A 23555-nucleotide genomic window follows, 5' to 3' on the forward strand; every position below is an offset into this window, starting at 1 on the left:
CTGCAAAAAATTAAAGTTTTTTTCCTAATATGAACCGTTACCATTTTTTCCGTGTCTGCAGTTTCTATAGGAGGGTGACTATGAGTTAAATTCCAATTGATGTTTTTCAAATGTTGATGAGCAATAAGTAAAAGGTATCACTGAAAACTGCAGGAAACAAAAAAGGCAAAAAAATAAATAAATAAATAAAAACAGTACGAAGAAAGTTCGAAGAAAGAAAAAAAGCGTTTCTGTTTGGGGATCGTTGTGCACGACTGAGCTGCGGCCACAGAACTAACTGCTCTGTGGATGATTCATTCAGGCATTTCAAGGTCTTTTGTGCACTTCGTTGTAATAAAAATATCTGCTGAATGTACTTCGTAGTAACAAGATTTCTATAGACTAATGTCAAAAGGGGAAGCTGTCGGGACCATAAAAATACTTCGTTGTAATGAAAATTTTGTTTTAAAGATATTCGTTATAATGGAATTTTACCTGCATTAGGACTTCTTTGAAGTCAAGCTTCTTGGATGCAGTTTGGACACAGAGCCGAGTAGGCAGGTGGACTGCATATGCAATTTTCTTTATGTTAGTTTTCTTGTAGTAGGAGTGGTAAACTCAGACATTTGCATTACTAAGGGTAAACAGTTTCAATTTCTCAAATAAGCGTTTTAAGTACTCTCTTTTTATGTGCATTAAGGACTTGCATGATTGATATTATAGCATTATTAGGAGCTTCTCTTAGAATGCCAGTGAGAGCTCATCCAGTATGACAAGCATTAGATCCCCCCGACCCCCATCAATGGAAACTCTGCTGAAGGTCTATTTCAGTGGTTAAATATATATAAAACTTTGTTTTCCACTTTATATCCATTGATTTAAGCAATCCGCTTAAGAGAGGAGCACCTCCTCTGAATCTACAGGTATGCTTTACTTTTGATTTAGAATGCTAGTCTGATGCAGTCACAAAATACATTCATGAATCCATCTATTATCATATACAGTAGTTCCTTTCCTATCTATACAGTATATTATCTATCACACAACTCATATTATATATTTCTGTCTTCCATTACAATTTTGTCAAATTTTTATTTAGTTATCTACCAAATAGCTCAAAAAGATCTATTCATTTTGGTAGTATAGGCCAAAAGAAGATGAAAGAAAGTAGAAATCTCACACAGATGTTGCGGCTTATGAAATTAAAACAGATTATTCATTCATAAAATGAACATAAGTAAGAAAGAACCAATATCTTAAATCAGTGGCTGTGGTATACCAATAAATTAAGTACTATTAAAAGTAAAACACACTACTCTTTAGTGGCACTTAATAGCAATATTTCGAAAAACACTAAAAGATTGATTCTTCCACAAAAAGCATTTTTTAGCCGTGCTCTTCTTTGTGCCTTTACCTACACCACTTCAGTACATAATGCATTGCTAAATTTGTTGAAGTTACAATACAGTACTGTACTACAGAATCACTAACAGCTCTTGAAATCATAAAATAAGAAGTAAATTCCTCTACAAAGTAGGTTACACTTTAGTTTAGGTACTACCCTTCTAATGCATCTATTTGTCATATAATGTTTTGTAATAAGGCCTCAATTGGATTCTTTTGGTTTTAATGACACTTATAAAGCATTACAAAGTGGTTATTCATTTCTGTGCAATGTGGCATTATTACGAATTTGTTATATTACATTTATTTCTGAATGTGAAAACTTGATTTGACTTTATTAAGCTTTAATTAAGGAAGCACAAGACATACTATCACGAGTTAACCCACCAAAGTGAAATTATTTAAGTGTGCCATAACGCACAGAGACACAGGAAATAGCTACTTCATCGATGCTTTGTTGGCATTATTAGAAAAAACAGATGCCTGTATAAACGTCTTGCTATATAACAGTATGCGACTAATACATACCTTATAGGTAGTAAGTAATCTGAAGTACCCAAAATACCCAAAGTAAATTAACATTTAACAACATTCAGATCTTTGCCTGTATGGTACAGTGATCTGAATATGAATGAAAAAGCCTCAAAAGATGAATACTGTACAACTTAATGAATTAACTTCATGAGTATGGCCCTGAATCGGACTAAAACTGTACTTTGTCATGCAAACTGAAGTCACACTCACAGCTGGATACCACTAAATTATGATTTTTTTGGGGAATGTCAAATATGTCATTTTCTACTTTATGTGTCAGGCATCATAAAGATAAAACAAAACAGAGCACAAGTGTGGCATGTCTGTTCCAGGGGTTCTTAGGCCGTTTTCTACTGTGATCTCCCTACGAAAAATATACCATGTGGTACAGTAGCTCTGTTGGCTTAGAATTCATTGAGCAGCTGTGAGAATGAATACATATATCTTAAAACTCTAATCCTTCTTGATGTTTTTTACAAGATTGTGTGCTCCCTAGGACCAGTCTGTGACTTCAGATAAAGACCTGATCAAGACTGTTAAGATGGATGAACCCTGGGTATTTTACAGTCAAACTCCTGAAAGGGCAGGAAAACAGCTTTTAAGCATATTTATACCTGTGAAGCCAAATTCATTTTCATCCTATAAACTAGGGGGCTCTGCCCTCTGCTCGCTTCGCTCACCCACCCCCGTGTTTGGTTTACCGGATATACAATACAATTTATTTTTTGTATAGCTCAAAATCACACAAGAAGTGCCGCAATGGGTTTAACAGGCCTTACCTCCTGAAAGACCCCCTGCCTTGACCCTCTAAGACCACCAGAAAAAACTCCCCCCAAAAAAAACCTTGTAGGTAAAAAATCGAAGAAACCATGGGAAAGAAAGTTCAAAGAGAGACCCCTTTTCAGGTAGGTTGGATGTGCAGTGGGTGTCAAAAACAAGGGGGTCAATACAATACAATACATAGAACAGAATTAATCTTCAGTACAGCTTAAAATAAAAATTCTAGAAGTACGGAGTAGAATTTCACATGAGATGATATCACATAATATGATTTGTATTTGTTTCAAGTCCTGGAGACCTCATTCATCAAGCTACCTCCCCCATGTTGCCATTCCACATCTGAAATAGCACTAATCTGATGAAAGGACCCCTCTTTGCCATGATTCCTGCGATCCTTCATTAGGGATGACTTTACCTTAGGCAGGCAATATACAATTTAAATAGACTATTATTTTCTTGGGAATTGTTACATATGCATTATTTTCACTTTTACTTTAAAAACGTTTGTAAAAACAATACATGTCCTTTACATTTGCTGTCTTTTTGCTGCTTGCGAGCTGCCTCTTCTGCTTGTCATTGTTTTAAGAGCTGGGAGCACATGATGCTTGTCTACCAAAAGCAATCCAACAACAGCTAGGTTAGATGTCTGTGGACTTGTTTTAAATGATGGCTCACTGCCTGGTCTTGTGTGACGTTGTAAAAGCAATACTTGTCCTTTATTTAAATTCTTTCTTGCAGGACGTATAACGCTGTGCACATTGTCGGGGGTGGAGTGGTCTGCTGTTGTGCTGCCCTTCGATCTTTTTAAAGCCTGTCCAGCTGCTGCCCTTTTTGCTACTTTGTATCTCTGCTGATTGCATTGCTATTGCTTCTCCGTGATCATAAATATACACCTGACCGAATTGTGTTTTCTTTGAAATTAAATTTGTCGTTACTTTAACTGTTGTGGGTCCACAGATTGTCATAGCATATGTTCCATTATTGTGTATGTTTTGTACATTGAATTATGCAAATGTGAAAAGACTTTGTTTTCTGCTCTTTTCCTTTTATTTCTGACCTCGCTTTGTCCTACTATTCAATTACACCTGGTCCTGATGATTAATTTCCTTTTTTTTGCGCTAATGTGATATGTTATTCGTTGACGTGTCATTTATAACATATTGTCTTTTATATGCTTTATATGCACTGAGACACCTGTATCTGTGTGTGCTGCTTCCCTTTACGCTACTGATTTTTTTTTTTTTTTGCCCATTCTCTTTCGTTTCACGGTTCTTTTATTTGTCTTTCTTGATCTTAACGTTAAGATCACATATCGTCTCCTAGTCATTCATTCCACAGGATTTTTTTTTTATAATAGAGAGACGAGATTACAGTAATTGGCTCAGGGGTTAGTCATGCTGCTGACATAGCTCTGGCTTGCTTCTAAAGTGCAATAAGTGGATTCAGAACATTGATGGATGGACATTCTACCTTGATGGGAAGTGATGTATACAAACCTAACAAAGTACAAAGCTCAGACTATCCAATTGATAAGAGATTACACTTTAATCCATGCCCAAGCAGATTTTAGAGCAGCTATCCAAGACTTAAGAAATAAGAAAGAAATTATTTCAATTCAACATATTTCACATTATTGTGCGTTTTTCAAAGTAACACGCAATGATCTAAAAAAGCTTTGTCACAGTGAAATAACAGTACTTTACATTTTCCACAGCCAATATCTTGGTGGTAGTGTATGGCAGCATGTTAAAATGTTGCATTTGCAGCCTGATGTCATTTGGCAGACAAAGTACAGTGTTTGTTTAGCAATTATTTATGGAAATATTACATAAGTCTTTAAATCAGCAGACCACTGGACATCTTGTTTCTAACTGTTAGCACTCTTTATACTGCTCTATGCAGTTTTTTGCCAATGTCAGCAGATTGACATGTTAACCAATTACTGAGTTATTAATGTTGTACTGATGAAGATTTCTAGTGACATTTCTCTGGTGTCATAAAGCTCACATTCAACACAATGGTAAAATACAATTAAAAAAATTCTGCATAATGAATACAGAATACCAAATTTTGTTTCACGCAAAAATTTTCAAAATGAACAACATCTTAAGGTTCTTTACGATCACACTGAAAAACTGTATACAGTACATATTTCAACATTGGTATAACCAACTATTTTGACATCCTGGAGAAGGTAACACAGGTTGTCAACTAAATTAGACATTTTTTTTATACTCCAACTCATTAAGATATAGGCTGCACAGTCTTCTAAAATCAATGCTGTGTAACAAAGTTCTACATTTTAATGTTAATTCTGCAGTTGTATACTCTTTACACCTCTAAGTATATAATTGCTAAGCTGCTGAAAAGTGGAAGAAAAGGAAAAATTACATAATAAATTACAACTGTTTCAGACCTTGGAGGGCTTGTTATGGATGCAGCGATGGCCTATTTTGGGTCAATACTGATCAATCTTTTCCAGAATTGGGTCAATACTGATAATCAAGTCTTTTCTGTTGTTGTATCTGTTGAATCTAATACAGATATTAATCTTTATTCTTTCCTATTATTTTTATGCATTTTGTTTGCACTTTAAATTGCAATCAAAGCATTTTATAAATTAATGACTTAAATGAATACAAACTACTTATATAAAATCATTATTTGCAATCTTTGTCAACTGTTTCAGAATTAAATCAATGGAGAATACATTTTTAACAATTTAGGGAATTTCTTACCTAAAACTGAAACATGGTGTACTAAAAGCTGTAAATATCAAGTTATAAGATTTTGTGCTTAGGTTATTTTGCTTAAATGCTTTAGCTTTGTCAAATAACAGCTCAGCTAAAAAAAGAATAGCATGCTGTGGTACAGAAAAGTCAGGTTTTTCCTTCTTTAGCTTTGATGTTGCATATGTATGCGTGCAGGTGGGGCCCTTTTAAACCGATACTTAAATTTCTTATAATTTTTTACTTAACTTTTTTTTTTTTTAGCCAACGGTGTTGTGTACGTTTTCTGGCATTTACTGTAAAATTGAAAACATGGCTGACATTACACCCTGAAATATTTGATAATATTTAGTCTTACGTCTGGCCCCTTCAATTAATACATCACCATATCAATCTGGAAGTAATTTTGACCTTGAACCAGATACTTATACATTTTCTTACTCCAATATCAAATGATAAAAATGAAAGCTCTAATTTATCATGAATCTCTGGGACCCATTACTGCCTCAGTCGAGCATGCATTAATGGAACCCATCATTTTATATGTTAAGCATGCATCATTGGGACCCATTATTTCTACAGACCATTAAGAACAGTTACGTAACCTATACTCAATGCTTTGAAAAAGCACAAGATTATTAACACCTAGAACACAAAGAAATTCAGGATAAATACGAGAAAGCTACTGCACAGTTATAGCATAGAGACTATTATGGGCATGCAATATATTTACATAAGACAGAAAGACAATGACAAGGTTTATTATATACACTCAAATTAAACATCTAAATAATGGAACCAAAATAAAGCTTGGGCCATTGTAAAGAATGCCAAACATGTTATGTACAACCTCTAAAGCCGGGCAAATGGTTCTAAAGCATGAAAGTTCTGACTAAACATCTGCTATTTTACAGTTCAATGTAATCTTGTCAATACAACACACTGTACACTTTATTTATTTATATATGTACAGGGTGGTCCAGATCCAGATCATCTGGATGACTTTGATTTATGTGGGGACGATTCCAGTTCAGTGCAAAGACGATTCTTCATGTCCTCAGTTCGCACACTTCTCGATGGTCTGGGATTTTCCGGGTGATTTTCTATGCAATAAGCTTAATAAGTTATAGCGTAATGAAAAATTGCATAATTACTGTAGATCTGGACCACCCTATAGTGTTGTTTTTCAATAATCTACATATATACATTTTCATGCATTTACAGTTGGTTATGTTTTATTGAGAAAACAAATTTGAATAACAGTGCTTATGTACTTCTTACATGGACAAGTACAGCTTCAACCTGGACCCTAAATTATCTCTGAAAAGGAGTTCATATTGGCAAAACATTTAAAATTCAAATAGGAAAAAGATACATTAATGTTTATGTTTAAGTAGTTTATCATAGGAGGATACAGTACATAGGATCATTTTTGTTATGTATAAAGGACAAATGAAAGTCTTACTTGCATATGCTAATCAACACACAACATGTAGCCACTTTCTCGTGCCATAACTAATGTGTACAGGCTTCACATATTTTTACAAAGCTAATCTCGTCCCAAAAAAAACATTAATGTGAGCACCTATTTACCATTCATTTTGCATTTCCACACCACAAAAATCACTCCTTTTTGTGTTCTAATAACACTGAAATACATGACAGATTTAGTTTAATAATAACATTAGTCATCAAAACAAACCCTAGTAAGACATTTCCCTTCATTAAGTACTGGTTAATAAAGCGGTTTACCTTAGTGTTGTCACGTCAAGTTCTAAAGTCAAAGGAAAGGCTTCTTATCTTGGGCTTTCTATTTTATTCCATACTCTTTTTTGGAATCATGGTGCAATACACGTGACAAGCTGAATGAACTACAGCATATGAATGCAGAAGTTCACCTTGCTGCAGCCTGCAGATTCAGCTTTGACTCTTTTGGCAGGCTGCTGTGAGGACAGAATGACTGAGCATGTAATTGCAAGTCACAAACATCCAGTTGCACTTTGTTCTGTAGACTGTGGCAAGGTGTGCGTGGAATGACTATGAAGATGACAGTGCTAGGAGTGTGTGTCTGAAATCTGGTTGTTGTAACTATAAAAATTCAGCTTCAGTGCATTTCATAAAAGGAAAAGGAATACTGAAAGACTTGCTTCGTATAGGCAAAATTATGCAAAGAAGTTGTTCATAATTTTGAGAAGACTAATTAATAATCTTACCTAGATTATTGTAATAAGATGAATGAATTAAGTGCAACATCTTCTGTGATTATTGTCTATGTAATGCTAGGCTTAGTGTTATTTACTGTGATTACTATTAATATTAGATTTAAGCTATTTCTCTTTCTGATATTTAATGCTGATTATTGTGTCTGCAAGGAACATTAAGCAAGTAAGAACTTCACTGAACACTGTACATGTGACACTAAACAAGACCCTGAAATTTATGACTTTCTTGCTTGAAATATCAGAGAATGTATTGGTCATTAGGGCACTGATCAACCTGAAGATCATTACATCAGGCCTACATGTTGTGGTAATGCTCTTATGTATTTGTTGTGCATCTTATTTTAATATACTGCTGATGATGTCATATATTTTATATTTTACTGTCAATTACATTTCCCCAATGTTATATCTGAAACTTTAACCAAGAAAAATTTGAGTGGCACAGGGTTAGTTGCTACTAACTCACAGCTCCATGACTGAATCACAATCTCAGTCACTGTCTCTGATGCATTTTATAATAATAATAATATTTTTTTTATTTACATAGCTCCCTTCTCATGCTCAAGGTGTTTAACTATATATTATAATTAAATAAAAAAGCACAAGAAGTGTAAGAAGTGCAAATGAAATGCAAATTTTAACAAATGTGCGTGCCAGCATCCCCTCCCTGAAACAATCCCTCTGTGCCTGTATCTCCAGGTGATTCATTTTTCCATCCACATCCCAAAGATATAAAGGTTAAGTTAGTTAGCGACTGTATCGGTATTATTGTGTGCATGTGAATGTGCGTTGTGATGGACTGACGTGCTACTCAGAGTTGTTTTCTGCCATACTCTCGACCCAAAACCACCATGAACTGGATAATCAGGAATGGAAAAATCAATAAATAAATAATGACTGTTTATTCTTTATGGAATCAATAATACAACCACAAAGACATTTTTTTTTATTATCAATGGAATATATTACCTGGGTGGTACTGACTGTTAGCTAGGAAGCTTAACTATAATGTATAAGGGTGGAAACTTTACATTTCCACCTTCAAATCAGGCCCCAACTAGAGTGAAATACTGTATAAATAAGACCCAGCTAGAATATATAAACATTTTGTTTAAGTAAAATGATTTTATTTATTTTTATTGTAAATGCACCAAAAAGCAAAAAATATTTTTTTCTTTAACCACCATTTTCATGGTTGCATGTGACTGAATAAAATTGCGGGGCGCACATAAATGAATTGATTCAAACAATTTTTGAAACTTGTTTAGCATGGTGGGGAATTACAATGTGGGCGGCACGGTGGCGCAGTGGTAGCGCTGCTGCCTCGCAGTTAGGAGACCCGGGTTCGCTTCCCGGGTCCTCCCTGCGTGGAGTTTGCATGTTCTCCCGTGTCTGCGTGGGTTTCCTCCGGGCGCTCCGGTTTCCTCCCACAATCCAAAGACATGCAGGTTAGGTGGATTGGCGATTCTAAATTGGCCCTAGTGTGTGCTTGGTGTGTGGGTGTGTTTGTGTGTGTCCTGCGGTGGGTTGGCACCCTGCCCAGGATTGGTTCCTGCCTTGTGCCCTGTGTTGGCTGGGATTGGCTCCAGCAGACCCCCGTGACCCTGTATTCGGATTCAGCGGGTTAGGAAATGGATGGATGGATGGATGGATGGATGGAATTACAATGTTGTTGTTTTATATTTTATGATGAAAGTAGCTATTCTATTAATTGATTGAATGAATGAATATATGTGCACTGCATAATTTTATTTAGTCACATAGAACCACAAAAATTGTGGGTAAAGAAAAATTTATTTTTGGCTTTAGTTTTTTTTAAAATAAAATTCTTTTACTTAAAATTTTTTTTTTATATATTTTATTTTTTACCTTTTAGTTTTTGGGTATTTTGCAAATGATTTTTCTTTAATCATTTTCATGAACCAGAAGCTTCTTTAAAGTATTACATAATATATCTTCTTTACAGAATTATATGAATACTAAAAAAATATATATATTTTGGTCTCTATTTTTCTGTTCAGTCTTTTATGGGATTAGCGCTCGGTCATTGCGGGGGAAAAAAACCCCATCAACGACAAAACAGCAAGCTTACGGCAATACATCCTTTGCATTGCAAGAGTAAACAAGTAAAGTCGGCACGCATATTTACCTACTCCACTCACTGGAAGAGGCAAGTGGGGGCAATCCCATGCGTCTCTCACTTGTATGCTCCTATATTGCACTATATTCTCTCTCCGTCGTTGTGTGTGCGTTAATTGGAATCGCATAAACATTAATTATGGCAAAATTTGTTATGTAATTGCATTGGTTTTGATGGATTATTATACTGTCATCGATACTGAACATGTTTGCAAAATTTGAAGAAATTCGCTTTGCTAAAAGTGGGTTTAAAATCAGTTGCAACATTTGACCCAGACAGACAGACAGACAGATAGAGGAGTCAAGTTAAATATAATCGTTAATAAAAAAAGACAAGATGTATAAAAAATTAAAGCTTAGATATTACTTCTCAAATCCTGGGATAGAAGTGAGAGAGTTTTCTTTTTTTATGGTGCTAACAAGTACACTTACTGTATGTGTGTCAAATGATTGAGAAGAACTGTTACAACGTGATGTGTGAACCCCTTTGGAACTGAGGGCAAAATGAATAGCAAAATAACTAATTTACAGCCTATACCTGACAGTAATTTACTAGGCCTTCGTCTCTGCATAACAATGTAAAGTAGCACAGTGAGAGAGCTGAACTGGAAGCAAAATGAAAGGGTTCCATTTATCTTCAGAATATTAAGGCATTACATTTGGTAAGAAAAGAGTGTCAAATTTAATTCTGGCCAAAATCAGAAACCTACAACAGCTGAAATTAAGTCCTTCTGCCAATGTTTAGAACAAAGGTACTTTAGAGTAGATCACATACAGTGAACATGGCATTTTTGTATTTAAAGAAGACTGCAAGCATGAAGTGCCATCTGACCTTGAGAGTTCTTGATTGTATGTTACAACTCAGAACCACTTAACCACACTGCCTTTAGAGGAGTCAAGGAAAACAGACAGAAAATATGAGCATGGAATGAGAGGGAAAATACAGTATGTACTCCATGTTATAAAATTCAAGACCACGTGTATAGAAAGGATTTACCAATAACTAAAATGAGAGAGAATATTTGGATTAAATAAACAAATAAAACTGTTGAAAAGAAATTGGACGAAAATAACAATCAGGCAACAAAATTAATTCACTAGTGTAAACTTATTGCTAGCCTGGGTCCTGGCCTAATGAATGTCTAATACATTATAAGTGAAAGAATGATGACTCGAATCAAATGCAAGAAGATGACAACTAAACATCTCTGACTGCATCTTGTTGATTCCTACTGTTACATATGTGGCCATTGGGAGCCTCATACAGAGACCCACTTCACGGTGCCATCGAGGACAAATGGACAACCTGGCTGGATGATGGCATGACTTCAGGACAAAATGGAAAGTGCCAGAGGATGGACAAGCAGAAGCCTGAGGCAAGGAGCAGTTTCATCCCCCATACGTTAGGTTGCAATGGTCAGCTGGAGGCGTTACAAGGGAAATGCAGTCCTACAGTTAAGACTTGTCAGGGTTTCTAGGTGGCACAAAGGAGCCTGTTGGGGGAAGACTTCCCTGGTTCTCAAAACAACCCAGAAGTATTCCCCACAAATGATCTCGGGTCACCAGAAGCAATTCCGGGTCCAGCATAAAAGGAGCCTGCTACCAGAGTCAGGAAGCAGCAGGCAATACTCAACTGGAGGTGGAAGGAGGAGAGAGAGAGAGAGAGTTTCTTTATTTGCATGGTTATTGGTCATGTTTCATTGTACTTTATGGTATTTACGGCTTGTTTTATTAACAAATCTATTGTATGAACCCACGTCTGTGTTGAACTTTATTGGGTCTGGGTTTCAGTGGCGTCTCCTACTGGCTACAAGGGGAAATATTTGGATCTGACACTGTCGCTAACCAAGTTTTCCTTTCCACACTTAACCGTGAAGACCCACAAGGAAAATCAATGACATCACTTTGGCCTCACTCCTAACTCCTCCTTTTCCAATGCTATCCTGTAAACCCAGGAGGAACAGGAGGTCACATTCATCCTTTGACCTGCACAAAGAAAGACACACCGGTGCTGACACTTTTTGCAGCTATATTTTGTTCTTGTCTTTTTGGCAATTAAATGGTGTTTCTGACCATCTCAGACCCCCAAATCCTTTACTGGGCCTGCCTAGTCTTTTATTTACCCTATCTTAAACAAAGTCTTAACCAAGACTCTAATAGGATCAGTAGTAAACTCAACGTGACTTCCTTGTTCAATTCCCTTTTATTTTTCCCAGGATCTTGGCTGGAACAAATAAAGAAAAAATTTATAATTTACCTAGTGAGCACCACCTGTAAGTGCTATACTACCATTTAACAGCACATTCTTAAATCTGCTTAATCCAGTTCAGGGTCATGGAGTACCAGAACCTATCCCTTTAGCACTCAACACAAGTTAGGAAAGAGCCCTGGAAATGGCGCTAGCCCCCACAAAGCAAACTTACACAGACACAGACACACACACAGCCTCACACCCACTGGCTGCCAGTTAACTTGGCCTGCACATTTTGCTAGACACGGTAGGAGAAATATAGGGAGCATGCAAACTCCACACAGACAATGTCCAGACATGGAGTTTGAATCAAGGAAGCTAGTTTGGTAAGGAGGTCACATTTGCCACTGCACCTTTATGCCATCCTATACAAATCTACAAATATTTCTTATAATTACCTCCTATTATACAGAAACATCAACTGATATGCTCTGGACTACTTTATACGCCAGAAAAGGTGAATAAACACATTCTTCTGATCATATGTGTTAATCACTAGGTTTCACTATCTGTTAAAAAGCCAAAAAATACTGTTAACACTCTAATAGATTCCCATACAATCAGATCAGGACTCAGACTATGAATGCTATGAATGTAATTACTCCGATCTCCAGGCTGTCAAATAAACGAACCACACACCGTGGTGCAGCGTAAAGGGACATTGCCTCTGACATCCGTGGTTCGATCCCACGAGGGGTGCAGTGGAGTGTGTATGCCTGATGAGCCCAAATAAGGGCGAGACACGTGCTGTGTACTCTTTGCATTATTTGACAGTAAACTATGTAATATAACACTGCACAAAATATAAATGTAAATAAAATTATACAGGTGTACTGCATATTTTACATTGTATTAGTATAGGTTTGTATTAGTATCAACTATATATATATATATATATATATATATATATATATATATATGTGCAAACCTGGCCATCTTCACAAAACAGACTAAATATGCAATATCTAGGGCGGCATGGTGGCGCAGTGGGTAGCGCTGCTGCCTCGCAGTTAGGAAACCCGGGTTCGCTTCCCGGGTTCTCCCTGCATGGAGTTTGCATGTTCTCCCCGTGTCTGCGTGGGTTTCCTCCCACAGTCCAAAGACATGCAGGTTAGGTGCATTGATATAAATTGTCCCTAGTGTGTGCTTGGTGGGTCTGGGTGCGTGTGTGTGTGTGTGTGTGTGTGTGCGTGCGCACCCTGCCCGGGGTTTGTTTCCTGCCTTGTGCCCTGTGTTAGCTGGGATTGGCTCCAGCAGACCCCTGTGACCCTGTAGTTAGGATATAGCGGATTGGATAATGGATGGATACAATATCTAATACCAGTCATAATGCTTGTAAAATAATGTGTATGCATAACTACTGTATAATACCATTTACATTTTTCATTATTATTTTTTGTGTAAAAATATGGTGCACAGGTGGGGTACCATCCATCTGAGAGTATATAGTAAGGATTAAAACTCTCCCACTTTGTTGTTCATAACATAAGGATCACATAGTATAAATGTCTTTTATGTTCACACATTGCTCAATACCCATTTCAGACAATGACACGTCAACTTAGTTTTGAAATAATTTCAAAAGTAATATCTTATGTTTGCTCCAGACTATGGATTATCATTACTTGTTCAGGGTAACTTGAGTAATTTGTATAATTTTATTTTTTTTTAACTCATATTAGGTGCTTTGTTTTATTCTGAGAAGGGAACATACGACACCATGGTGTCCCTTCAGATAGTGCACACAGAAGGTGTGATATACTGGACAATGGGCCTTTTATGGCCTAAAGGAGGATTTAAAATTTCCCCTTGGGATTAATATATGTATGTATCTATCTATCAGCAGCCACTAGCGGGATTTCTTCTAGGATGCACCAGAACAAACAGACAGTCACCCCCAACTCAAGAGGCAACTCCTGGGCTTGGCTGGAAATTATGCTGTAGTGAAGTTTAAAGCCACTTCACAGCCATGGACAATCTGTTTGCAAAGTTGGGGGGATAGAGGGGAAGAACACTAGGCTGAAAAAGAAAAGAGCTCAGGGTATGAGGAGATTTCTGCGAGGCATGTGGGGAGGAACAGAGTGCTGTGGTACAAAGCTGTAGTGGGCAAGCCACCTTGTGGATAAACTGCGGTTCAAAATCCACTTAGGCAGACACAGAGATGCAGAAGGAATTATTGCTTTCATTTAGTTTATTTGTACTTTATGGTTTTCTTTTCTGTTTCCTTCCCTATGGTTAGTTTGTTTAATAAAAGCAGCACTGTATTCTTGTACCTTTCAACTTCCATGTGATGATTCTTTTTGTGGAGGGCTGCAATAGGGTACATTGTACTGTATAAAAGCTGACACCGGAATCACAAACACCAAATAAACAGATAAATAACTAATATGCAAATATTGGTCATTACCAGAAAAGAATAAACAAAAATAAAATAGAATAAAGTGAGCAAATAAAGTGTAGTTATATCATAAAGACCTGAACAAAGACAGTGAACTGAGAAAGAGGAATAGAATGCTAGTTTTAAAGGTTAATAGACTTCTTTAACAAATGGAGTCAGCAAACTGTTAGTTTCACTATTTACAAACTTAGTAAGGGGGTAAAAATGAGATCTGTCTACTTTAGTTCCTTTCATTTGCTCTGCTCAAGTGATTTCATTTAACCATATTCTTTGATTTGGCACTCTTTGACAACTTTAAGGGGACCTGCTGCCAATGATGGTGCTTATGGCTCTTTTCTCCCATGTCCATGGCTATAGTGTACTGTATTAACATTGGTCATCTTTACATTTCTTCTAATATTGTGTCCTTGATTTGGTGTACATCATATCACAGTAAATGATCACTAGGGCATAAAATTATGTGTGAGTGTGCCGGTAAAGTGAAATGAGGTTACACTTTTTTTTTTATTTGTAAAACTGCCAGCCTTTAGTTTAACTACGTTCAGTATGGCAGTGGACATCAACCCCTGCTGACCCTCCCTCATGTCTGCTGCTTAAGTCTAATAGGGTATAGCCAAACTCCCCTTCTCTCTTTGTAACCTTAAGGCTTCCAAGATGGGTCCTCCAATCACTAACACTTAACAAATACAGCGTAAGGTGGAGAAGCACCTTGAACTTTGTCCAGTCTTGCCCACACACTTTCCTGTTTGTCACAACAGGACACAACAGCCCTGAACAATGAAAATGGTCTCATTACATTACAGCCCCTGTCTAGTAAAACTGTTCACACACTGTGTGATAAACTTGATGAGTCCAAACTCTAAAATCTTCCTTTTCTATCTCCTTATCTTTCTTTTTCTTTTACTTACAGCATAAATCAGTCTGTAAACCTTATAGAGTTCCAATTTTTTCTGCGCTTGCTTCTCACCCTTTGTATAATTTCTCATTTACTCTGTCCCCTGGTTACAAAACATTATCTACATTATATGCAATCCTTTTTAAGACACCATGTCACTCACTATCAATTAAGTCAGTGTGGCTCAGAAACTTTTTTCTCCACTCCTTACATTTCATGGAATGTAGTTTTTAAAAATACCTCATTGGTTTCAAGGAATCCTCATCATTAATGTTGTTCATCAATTATATGTTACCCCCCAGTAAACGATTTGCTTGGAGACGTTTTAGGACTGCCCTTCTGTGTTTAGTTTTTGGTCTGGGGTGTCTGATTCTTTTACATCTACACTATTAACATCCCCTTGCCCACATTTTCCTACATCTAGACTTTTCCTTATTTCATTTGTCTATTGTCCAGAGGAGACTATTTCTGTTAGGGACAATCAGTGATAAAATTGCCCTTGCTTCTCACTGGAATTCTCCTTATTCTTTTTCTATCTGGAACTCTTCCTTTTTTAACCTGATCCTTTTGGAATTGTCAGAAGTGAGAATCAAGGGGGCATCTGGCTCTTATATTGATAAATGGATGGGTATGGTACAGCTAGTCTAAGAATGGATGCACCCTGGTCCTGGCAATACCCTTAATCCTTAGCTCTTCTTCTTCATAATGGGGTCGATGCTGTGTTGTTCCGCCACCTGTCGGTCTTTATGGGTTTCTTTATTCTTTTCCTACTTATGTTTTAGCTACAAATTTTATGTAGCAGGGTTGGGTTGTGTTGTGTTTTGGGGTGGTAGGGGGCACGGAGCAAAGGGTTTTACCATATTGGAATTCTTGTCAGAATGGCTAATGTTCTCCTTTAAAGCATTTACTTTGTATTTCAGTAAAAATTTGATCACAAAAAAGTTAAAATAAAATTGGCACCAGAAGAAGCCATGTAATTAAACAAATGCAGGAACTGCCCTCTTATTAAACAAATGCTTGCAGTAACAAGTCCACGGACACATGGCTACTGTAAACATACTGCAATCGAAGTAAATGCTGTCAACAGCCCACAGAAATGTATGAAATGCAAGTATATTTAATTTAATAGCTCCATGAATTTAAAAACCACAATGTTCTGTTCATAGGTGTTAGGAATGTGATTAAAAATGGAATAACTCAAAAAATAATACATTTCTACAATGCCCCATTCTTTCTTCACAAAACCCATTGTGGAGACTGACCCGGGCACAGACAGGCAGACATATTGAAATCGCCCAACACACGTTTATTTAAGTGCTCACAAAGCCCACAAGTCCCCAAAGTCCTGGCCTCTTCACAATGTCTCACTCTTTTCAGGCTGCCTCCTTGCATCCTCCACCAAGCTCTGTCCTTCTCCTCACCAGACTCCAGCCTTTTATAATCACCCGGATGTGCTCCAGGTGTTTCCTGGCAATCTTCCACCGACATGCCCCAGTGTGACGGAAGTGCCGGCTGCATCTCCGGAAGCACTCCGGGTGTCCCCGCTCTTCTTCCCCCCCAGTACTTTTGGGAGTGGCAGAAGTGCCGAGGTCCAGGGCTCCAAAGGCATAGAGGCGCCCCCTGGCGGTGACCACGTGCCCCTACACAGTGAAGCTTCAAAGCTCTGTACCCGTGGCCCCCAAAGGTACCAGGGTGGTCTCCCTCACATGGTCTGGGGAAGGCGCAAGCCCTCCTCCGGTCCTCCTGGGCGTCCCGGCCAGGTCGCCACCCCAGCCATCTCTGACAGTGCCCCACCGCCAGCGAAGACCAGTCGGGAGGAGTGGCACATCCTGTGAGGGCAGCTTACCTCCGAAGTAGGTCCTATTCCTGAGGCACTGGGGTCCAACTCAGCACCTTGGGGCCTACTCCTTCGGCACCCTCTCCGAGGCTGTCGTGCCCTTTTGGTTGGCGCCACTCGCACCTCAGTAGCCCCCGCCAGTTGTGTCAGCACCCCTTCACCAGCGAAGAGTCCTCCGGCCAGATGGCCCATCCGATGAGGGCAGGTCCCCAACGAAGCACGTCCTACTGGTCGTTCAGGGTCCGGTCTTGCAACACACAGAAACAAGGGGGCAGAGCCGCTGCCTGGACACCTTTTCCTGGCATCCCGTCGTGCCGCGCACTGGCAGCATTCCCCCTCCGGTCGGCACCCACTCCAAAGGTTCTGTGTCCCTCCTGTTGACGAAACAGACGGGACCGCCTTCATTCCTATCCTCTCTGCTCACCTTAGTGGTTCCCTCTGCCCCCGCAAAGGGCGGCCAGCAACTGGACGAGAGCCGCATGCCTCACATCCTCCCTTATCGGAGGAACCGGCATTCTTCCCTCAATTTCTCCTTTTCCTCTCGGATCCGTGACGGTCTGGGTCTTTGCATGGCAAACGCTCAGATCCGATCCCATCTGTGTCTCTACAGAGCTATGGGAAAGCGCCGCGGGCTTGGAGCGTAGGGCGCTAGGACCCAGGGCCCTTGTCCTGCCAGCCCTCTCAATCTCTCTCCCCTCACCTTGCACACAGCACTCACCGCCGCGTCCACTGTCGGAGACCCCTCGATACCAATCAGTAATATCACGGTTCTTATTGGTGGGGTCTCCCTTATGCTCTACGGGGTCGGCTTCACTTACCGTCCCCGTCGTACCACCCTGGTTGAAGAATTCAGCGTCGCACCATCTCTTCGCAACACCTCTATCGACGCAACCGCCTTCCTCTCCAGTACCAGAAACTCTGCCCGGAGGGCATGCAGCACCTGTGGAATAGGCCCTGCGGACTGAAGGCACTCCTCCAGTTTGCGCAGAGCCACAGGCAAAGACAGGAAGCTAGCCGGTGGTGAGCTTACCTGTCCGTCAGCAACACGTGTCGACTGCTTCCTGTGGGCCTCTCTCTCTGGCCCAGTCGGGTCTCTCCTTGGCATGACAAGGACATTCTTTGGTCCCGCCTCTCTACAGTCATCGGCGGGCACACAAGACAACACCATCAAATCCCATGCTTGTCCCGGGGAGGTACTTCCGGTCCACAGCCAGCTTGCTTCTCGTCTTCCTGGTGCAGCGGCATGTTTGGGCTTTCTCGAGCTGCAGCAGCTCCTTCTCTGCAGCTCCCACAGCTGCTGCCGTGCTGCCAGAGCCCCGCAGACCGACATGCGCCCTCCACCGACGTGGATCTGGGCAGCCCCTGCTTTGCAAACACAAAACAAACGCGGCCCCCTCAGGGACGGTTGCCGGAAAGCAGGGAACTTACCTCCCGGATCCCGTCTGTCTGAGGAAACGTCCTCGGCATGGCCTCACTGGGTAACATGCCGCCCCGGGCTCCTCCAGCACCGGCACGTTCGTTGGAGCCTGCTGCTCTCTTGCCCTGCCCGTTGTCTCTCTTCCGCTCCAGGTGAGAATCATCCCTCCGCGGTCCGGTAGCAGTCTGCTGGGTGACTCTTACTCTCTGGGCTGTGGGCACGCCGCACATGTGTGGGCACACCTGCTGCGCCGGGCTGTCCACAAAATTATTTAATTCAGGGATTCCCTGCCTTGAACCAGGCGGATCATCCCATCTGGGATGACACTGTGGAGACTGGCCAGGACAAACGTACCAGGGCGGTTGCCCCCACATGGTCTGGGGAGGGCACAAGCCCTCCTCCGGTCTTCCTGGGCGTCCTGGCCTGGGTTGCCACCCCAGCCATCTCTGACACCATACAGAATGTTTTTAGGTAATTATTATTTCTAGGTTGGTTAATTGCAACTCCCCATTGACTAAGCTACCTGTAAGCACCATCTGATCTCTTCAACTCCTTAGAATGTTTCTATTCTATCTCTTGCTGTTATAGAAGAACTCAAATTATACAAGCCTGCTGCAGAGAAGAGACTCCCTCACAGTAGGAGGCCGAGTAACTCACATAAGCAAACAGTTTTCTGAGTGTGGACTTCAATGCCCTTCCCATGTGCCCAGCAGGAACAGCTCAGGATGGCAGCAGCCATATGAAGAGAACCCAGTTACACTTCACTCATATCGCTTCATTACCTCCACTGCTTTATGCAGCTGCTAGGATTCTGCTCAAAACCTGCAAGCCTTCAGCACCCTATTGGGCTCAAGTCTTGCAAACCCTGGATTTTCTGTTTGCCTATAAACATTCATCACTGTTGTAGGTTTGGGTGATCTATATAATTCTCAGGTTGATCAACTGCTAGCTTTGTAGGGCAGGCATCACCCTTTTAAATAAGGCAACACCGCTGTTCTTCATTTCAGGTAATTTTCAGTTTGGCCACAGTGTGTCCACATTAACAGGCATGCACTATAACAAAGATAAAAATGGCTTGGATGCAGAAAAGCACAGATGGAAGAATTGGTGACTAGGAAGAAATAAGCTTCGCCAATTTGTCAATATGTTCGATTCAAAATGAACGAGTGCGACAAGCCAAAAGATTTAACTGAACTTATTTTTTTAACTAAACAGAAAGATGTACAAAGAACTTGCATAGTCATTTACCTGTATAGCATCCAGCTGACCAGCATTAGTTACTAAAGAGTCTGGATTTTCAAAATACAAGCAGGGTGAGATTAGAACAATGGGCAGAGAAATGAGATTTGCTTTACCACCACAGCTCTTTCCATTTTATGTACTTCTTGAAGACCTGCCTGTTCACAACAAATATTTTAATGCAGAATCATTTTAGTTAATAAATGAACAGAATTGTATAATATTTTATTATTTGTTTTTCTACATCTTTTATCAATTTTTATTAATTAGATCCAGACTGACAGACAGATAGCTAGAACATTATTTGCAACAAGGGGGAATCTACCTTATAAATAAAATATTATTAGCAAAATACAACCATCCCCCTAAAACACACGCTAGAACTATTAAAAAAAGGGAAAACCTTTGACATGGCCAGAGATAAAAAGGACAGTCACAGTGAGGTATTGTACAGGCATACTGCCATTGGTATAAAGGAGCCCCAGTAGCACTTCTGCTGAATAACTCATTGGCTAAAAGTACTTAATGATAATGTATGCCAGAGAAAGGATGTGCAGCATTGCTTACAATGGCACTCAGTTTTGTTTTGGTCACAATTTAGGTCCAAACTATGCAGAAAATCAAAAAAATTCCAAAGGGCTTACAAACCTTACCATACTTAACTAATGACTCCAATGTTTTTATATACAGTAATCCTTCCTCGAAAAAGGTGAAAATCCGCAAAGTAAAAACCATTTGTTTATATGGTTATTTTTATATACTGTATGTTAAGCCTTTATAAACTCTTCCACACTATTATAAACATTTCCTGCACAGTTATAGAGCATAAAGCCTTTGTATTCTCTTAGATATTAAGTAAGATTCTTTGAAATTATGTATGTAAACACACTGTTTATATACAGTAAAACCTACGTATTATTTTAAAGATATCGAGTGTCTCCGATATCACACATGTTACAGCCATTACGACAGACAGGCCACCAGCAATAAATACGTACAATGCAAGAAAATTGAAAACAGTAAAATGTGTGTACAGTGACACTAAATGTACGTACATGTACTAAGTACTGTACGTAGAAAATTAATTATGGTTACTCACCAACAATGAGACGACGACTTGTTCGATAACGATGAGTTTAATATTTACTGCACAACAAAGGAGAGAGTTACAGCTCTTCTAAAGGAGCCACTTCAGGCAACTGTGCAGCACCGCCAGTGTTGTTCTCCCGGCAGTCTTCAATCCAAATCCCTAAAGCAGATTCCATCCAGACTACTGCCTTATTACGTCCACTTACAACTCGTTTTGCACCCTGGTTAAAGGACACTGCGGTTGTAGATCTTATATTCTTTTCCTCCTTTTTAAATAAAAAGAATCGTGGACTCATTGATGCCATAATGGCGTCCTACAGCGGTGTAGCAGTTCCCTTCCTTCAACATATCCAAAACTTTTACCTTTTCGGCAATCGTTAGCATCTTCCATAGGCATGATGTTTGCATGTTCACCCCGTGTCTGCATGAGTTTCCTACTACTATCTGCAGACATGCAGGATAGGTGAACTAGTGACACTAAATTGGGCCTACTGTATGCTTGGTGTGTGTGTGTGCATGTGTGTTTACCCTGGGATGCACCAGGGCCTTGTCCAGGGTTTGTGCCTGCCTTGTGTCCTATGCTAGCTCAGATTGACCCCAGCCCTTACAACTCCTCACCCTCAACCATGGTGTGGATTAAGTGGGTTCGAAGGTGTCTTGAAGAAATTTCTTAATTTTTTTTCCCTACTGAAGACATGTTTATGTAATGCAGGGTATTACACTTTTGTGATAAAATGCAACAATGTATGAATATGTCATGTTTTGCACGAACACTTCATATTTAGAGGGCATACACTCCACATTAGGATGCATGTGCACAGCCATCTACTGGAGTAATGTGGTATTTAGCATATGTTATGCATTTGTATTCTCATCTTACTTTTGAACAAAGAGTGAAACAGCATCCTGCATATTTATGAGCACGAATTTTGTGTATTATTCAGTGATTTGTTACGCTCTGAAAAAAAAATCCACTTGAGATTGTTTTATCTACCAAGAGAAATGCTCAAAATGCCTTCTCAAATGATTTCTGTATGCATACATGATCATCAGAAGAGATTATCCTTATATAAGGTAATAGTAGCTTGGTCTACAAAAATCCTTTAGCATAATCACAGCAATTGCAGTTGGCAAACCTGAATGATGTTTCAAGAGAAAACGTGTGCAGAGTGTCTTAATATATCAGTTACATAAGAATTTGGCAAGTAAGCCACACTGTCTTATGTGCTGAGCTGGTTACTTGCATGTGGGTTACCCTGTGCACACACACTTTATTACAATAATTTTACTGGTATCTGTGCTAACCATTCTATTTGGGAGTCGGGAAATGTTGATAGGTGTAGAAGGCAGGAAGTTTGCACTGAGTGTATAATTGGTAAATAAGTTCAACAAACATGATCTATTAAAGATTTTATATGAATAAATTTAGTAATACATCATTTCTTATAAAAATATATTTTTGTCTTTGTGACATGTCCAGGTTGCCTAGTGACTCTTCAAAACTGAAATTTAAGGAAGACAGCAAACAAATTTTGCAGTCGTTCCAAAACTGCTGGACTTGTCGTTCATGGTTATCTTTCAGAACATCACCTTGCAAGTAACAAAATCTACTGCAATAAATGAAGAAACTTTCAAAGTAAAAAATGAGGATGCACACTCATCAAAACACTGAGAAACAATCTTAGTCTGACTCAAAAACATTAACACATAAAAACATACACTGTTTGGTAAAAGACTGGAGACTATTCCATCTACCAAGCTGTTTTGGTACCTTTTTTCGTTTTCTCTGTTTAACTTTGCTGCATGAATCTTGCCCAGCACCTCCATTTCCAAGATTGCTTGGGTGAGTCTTCACTCCATGCTGGGGCCCTGAGGCTGGGGTGGTGGGTGTGGAAGGAGGGGTGTTCTCAGGGGAATCCATATGGGTCTTTACAGATACAGACAGCCCCTGAAAAGAAAAGAAAAATAAATTGGTCACTACTCTTTCTTGGGACTTATTTAACTGAAGTGTGTACTTATTGAGAGTGGGTAAGAAGAAATAAGATACTAAAAATACAAAGAAAAATGGTACATGGTATTCAGGAAATACATTCTGAATAACATCTTAACAACCCAGAAATTTAATAACTAGTACCCCCACTCATAAGTGACCACTATTTGTCATTTGAGATGGTAAAAACAAAAGACCCTGAGACTACCTGTTTCATCTTTTCCTCCTATTTCCATTTATCACACCTAGACCAAAGAAGGAATGTCATTTTCTTGGAAGACAACTACTCCTTGATTTGCCCTTCTCAAATTTCTTACCAACCAAGCATATTTCATATAGTAAAATGTTTACAGCAAAACAGGTTTGGAATTCATGTGTTAATTTTTTGTTCCATTTTTCATTTTAAGACATTTTAATGTTATGTCAAATATTCTAACAGGTAATTCTTTCACTCATAAATTAGCATTAAATCACAAAAGAAAAGTGAGAAAAAAAAAATCTGTGTTGAGCACATGTGATTTTCCTTATGAAATGCTTACACCTAAGGATATCACAATAGCAGACTTTTTCTATTCCATACTAACATAACTTTTTCGGTTTTTGTGACATCCGTACTGACCCCACTATAATACTATTCATAAACATATATCTT

The 23555-nt window shown here is 39.2% G+C and overlaps 1 protein-coding gene across 3 annotated transcripts in view; it reads right to left on the reverse strand.

The window, feature by feature from the left end:
* supt3h (SPT3 homolog, SAGA and STAGA complex component) overlaps positions 1-23555 on the reverse strand; it is a 538864-nt gene that overhangs the window by 85406 nt on the left and 429903 nt on the right. For all 3 annotated transcript variants that reach the window (XM_039749446.1, XM_039749445.1, XM_039749447.1), the window contains exon 10: positions 22685-22861. In XM_039749446.1, coding sequence (XP_039605380.1) covers positions 22685-22861 — 177 coding nt within the window. The remainder of the gene's footprint in view (positions 1-22684; positions 22862-23555) is intronic.

The sequence above is a fragment of the Polypterus senegalus genome, chromosome 3 (genome assembly GCF_016835505.1).
Source record: "Polypterus senegalus isolate Bchr_013 chromosome 3, ASM1683550v1, whole genome shotgun sequence".
Lineage (NCBI taxonomy): Eukaryota > Metazoa > Chordata > Cladistia > Polypteriformes > Polypteridae > Polypterus > Polypterus senegalus.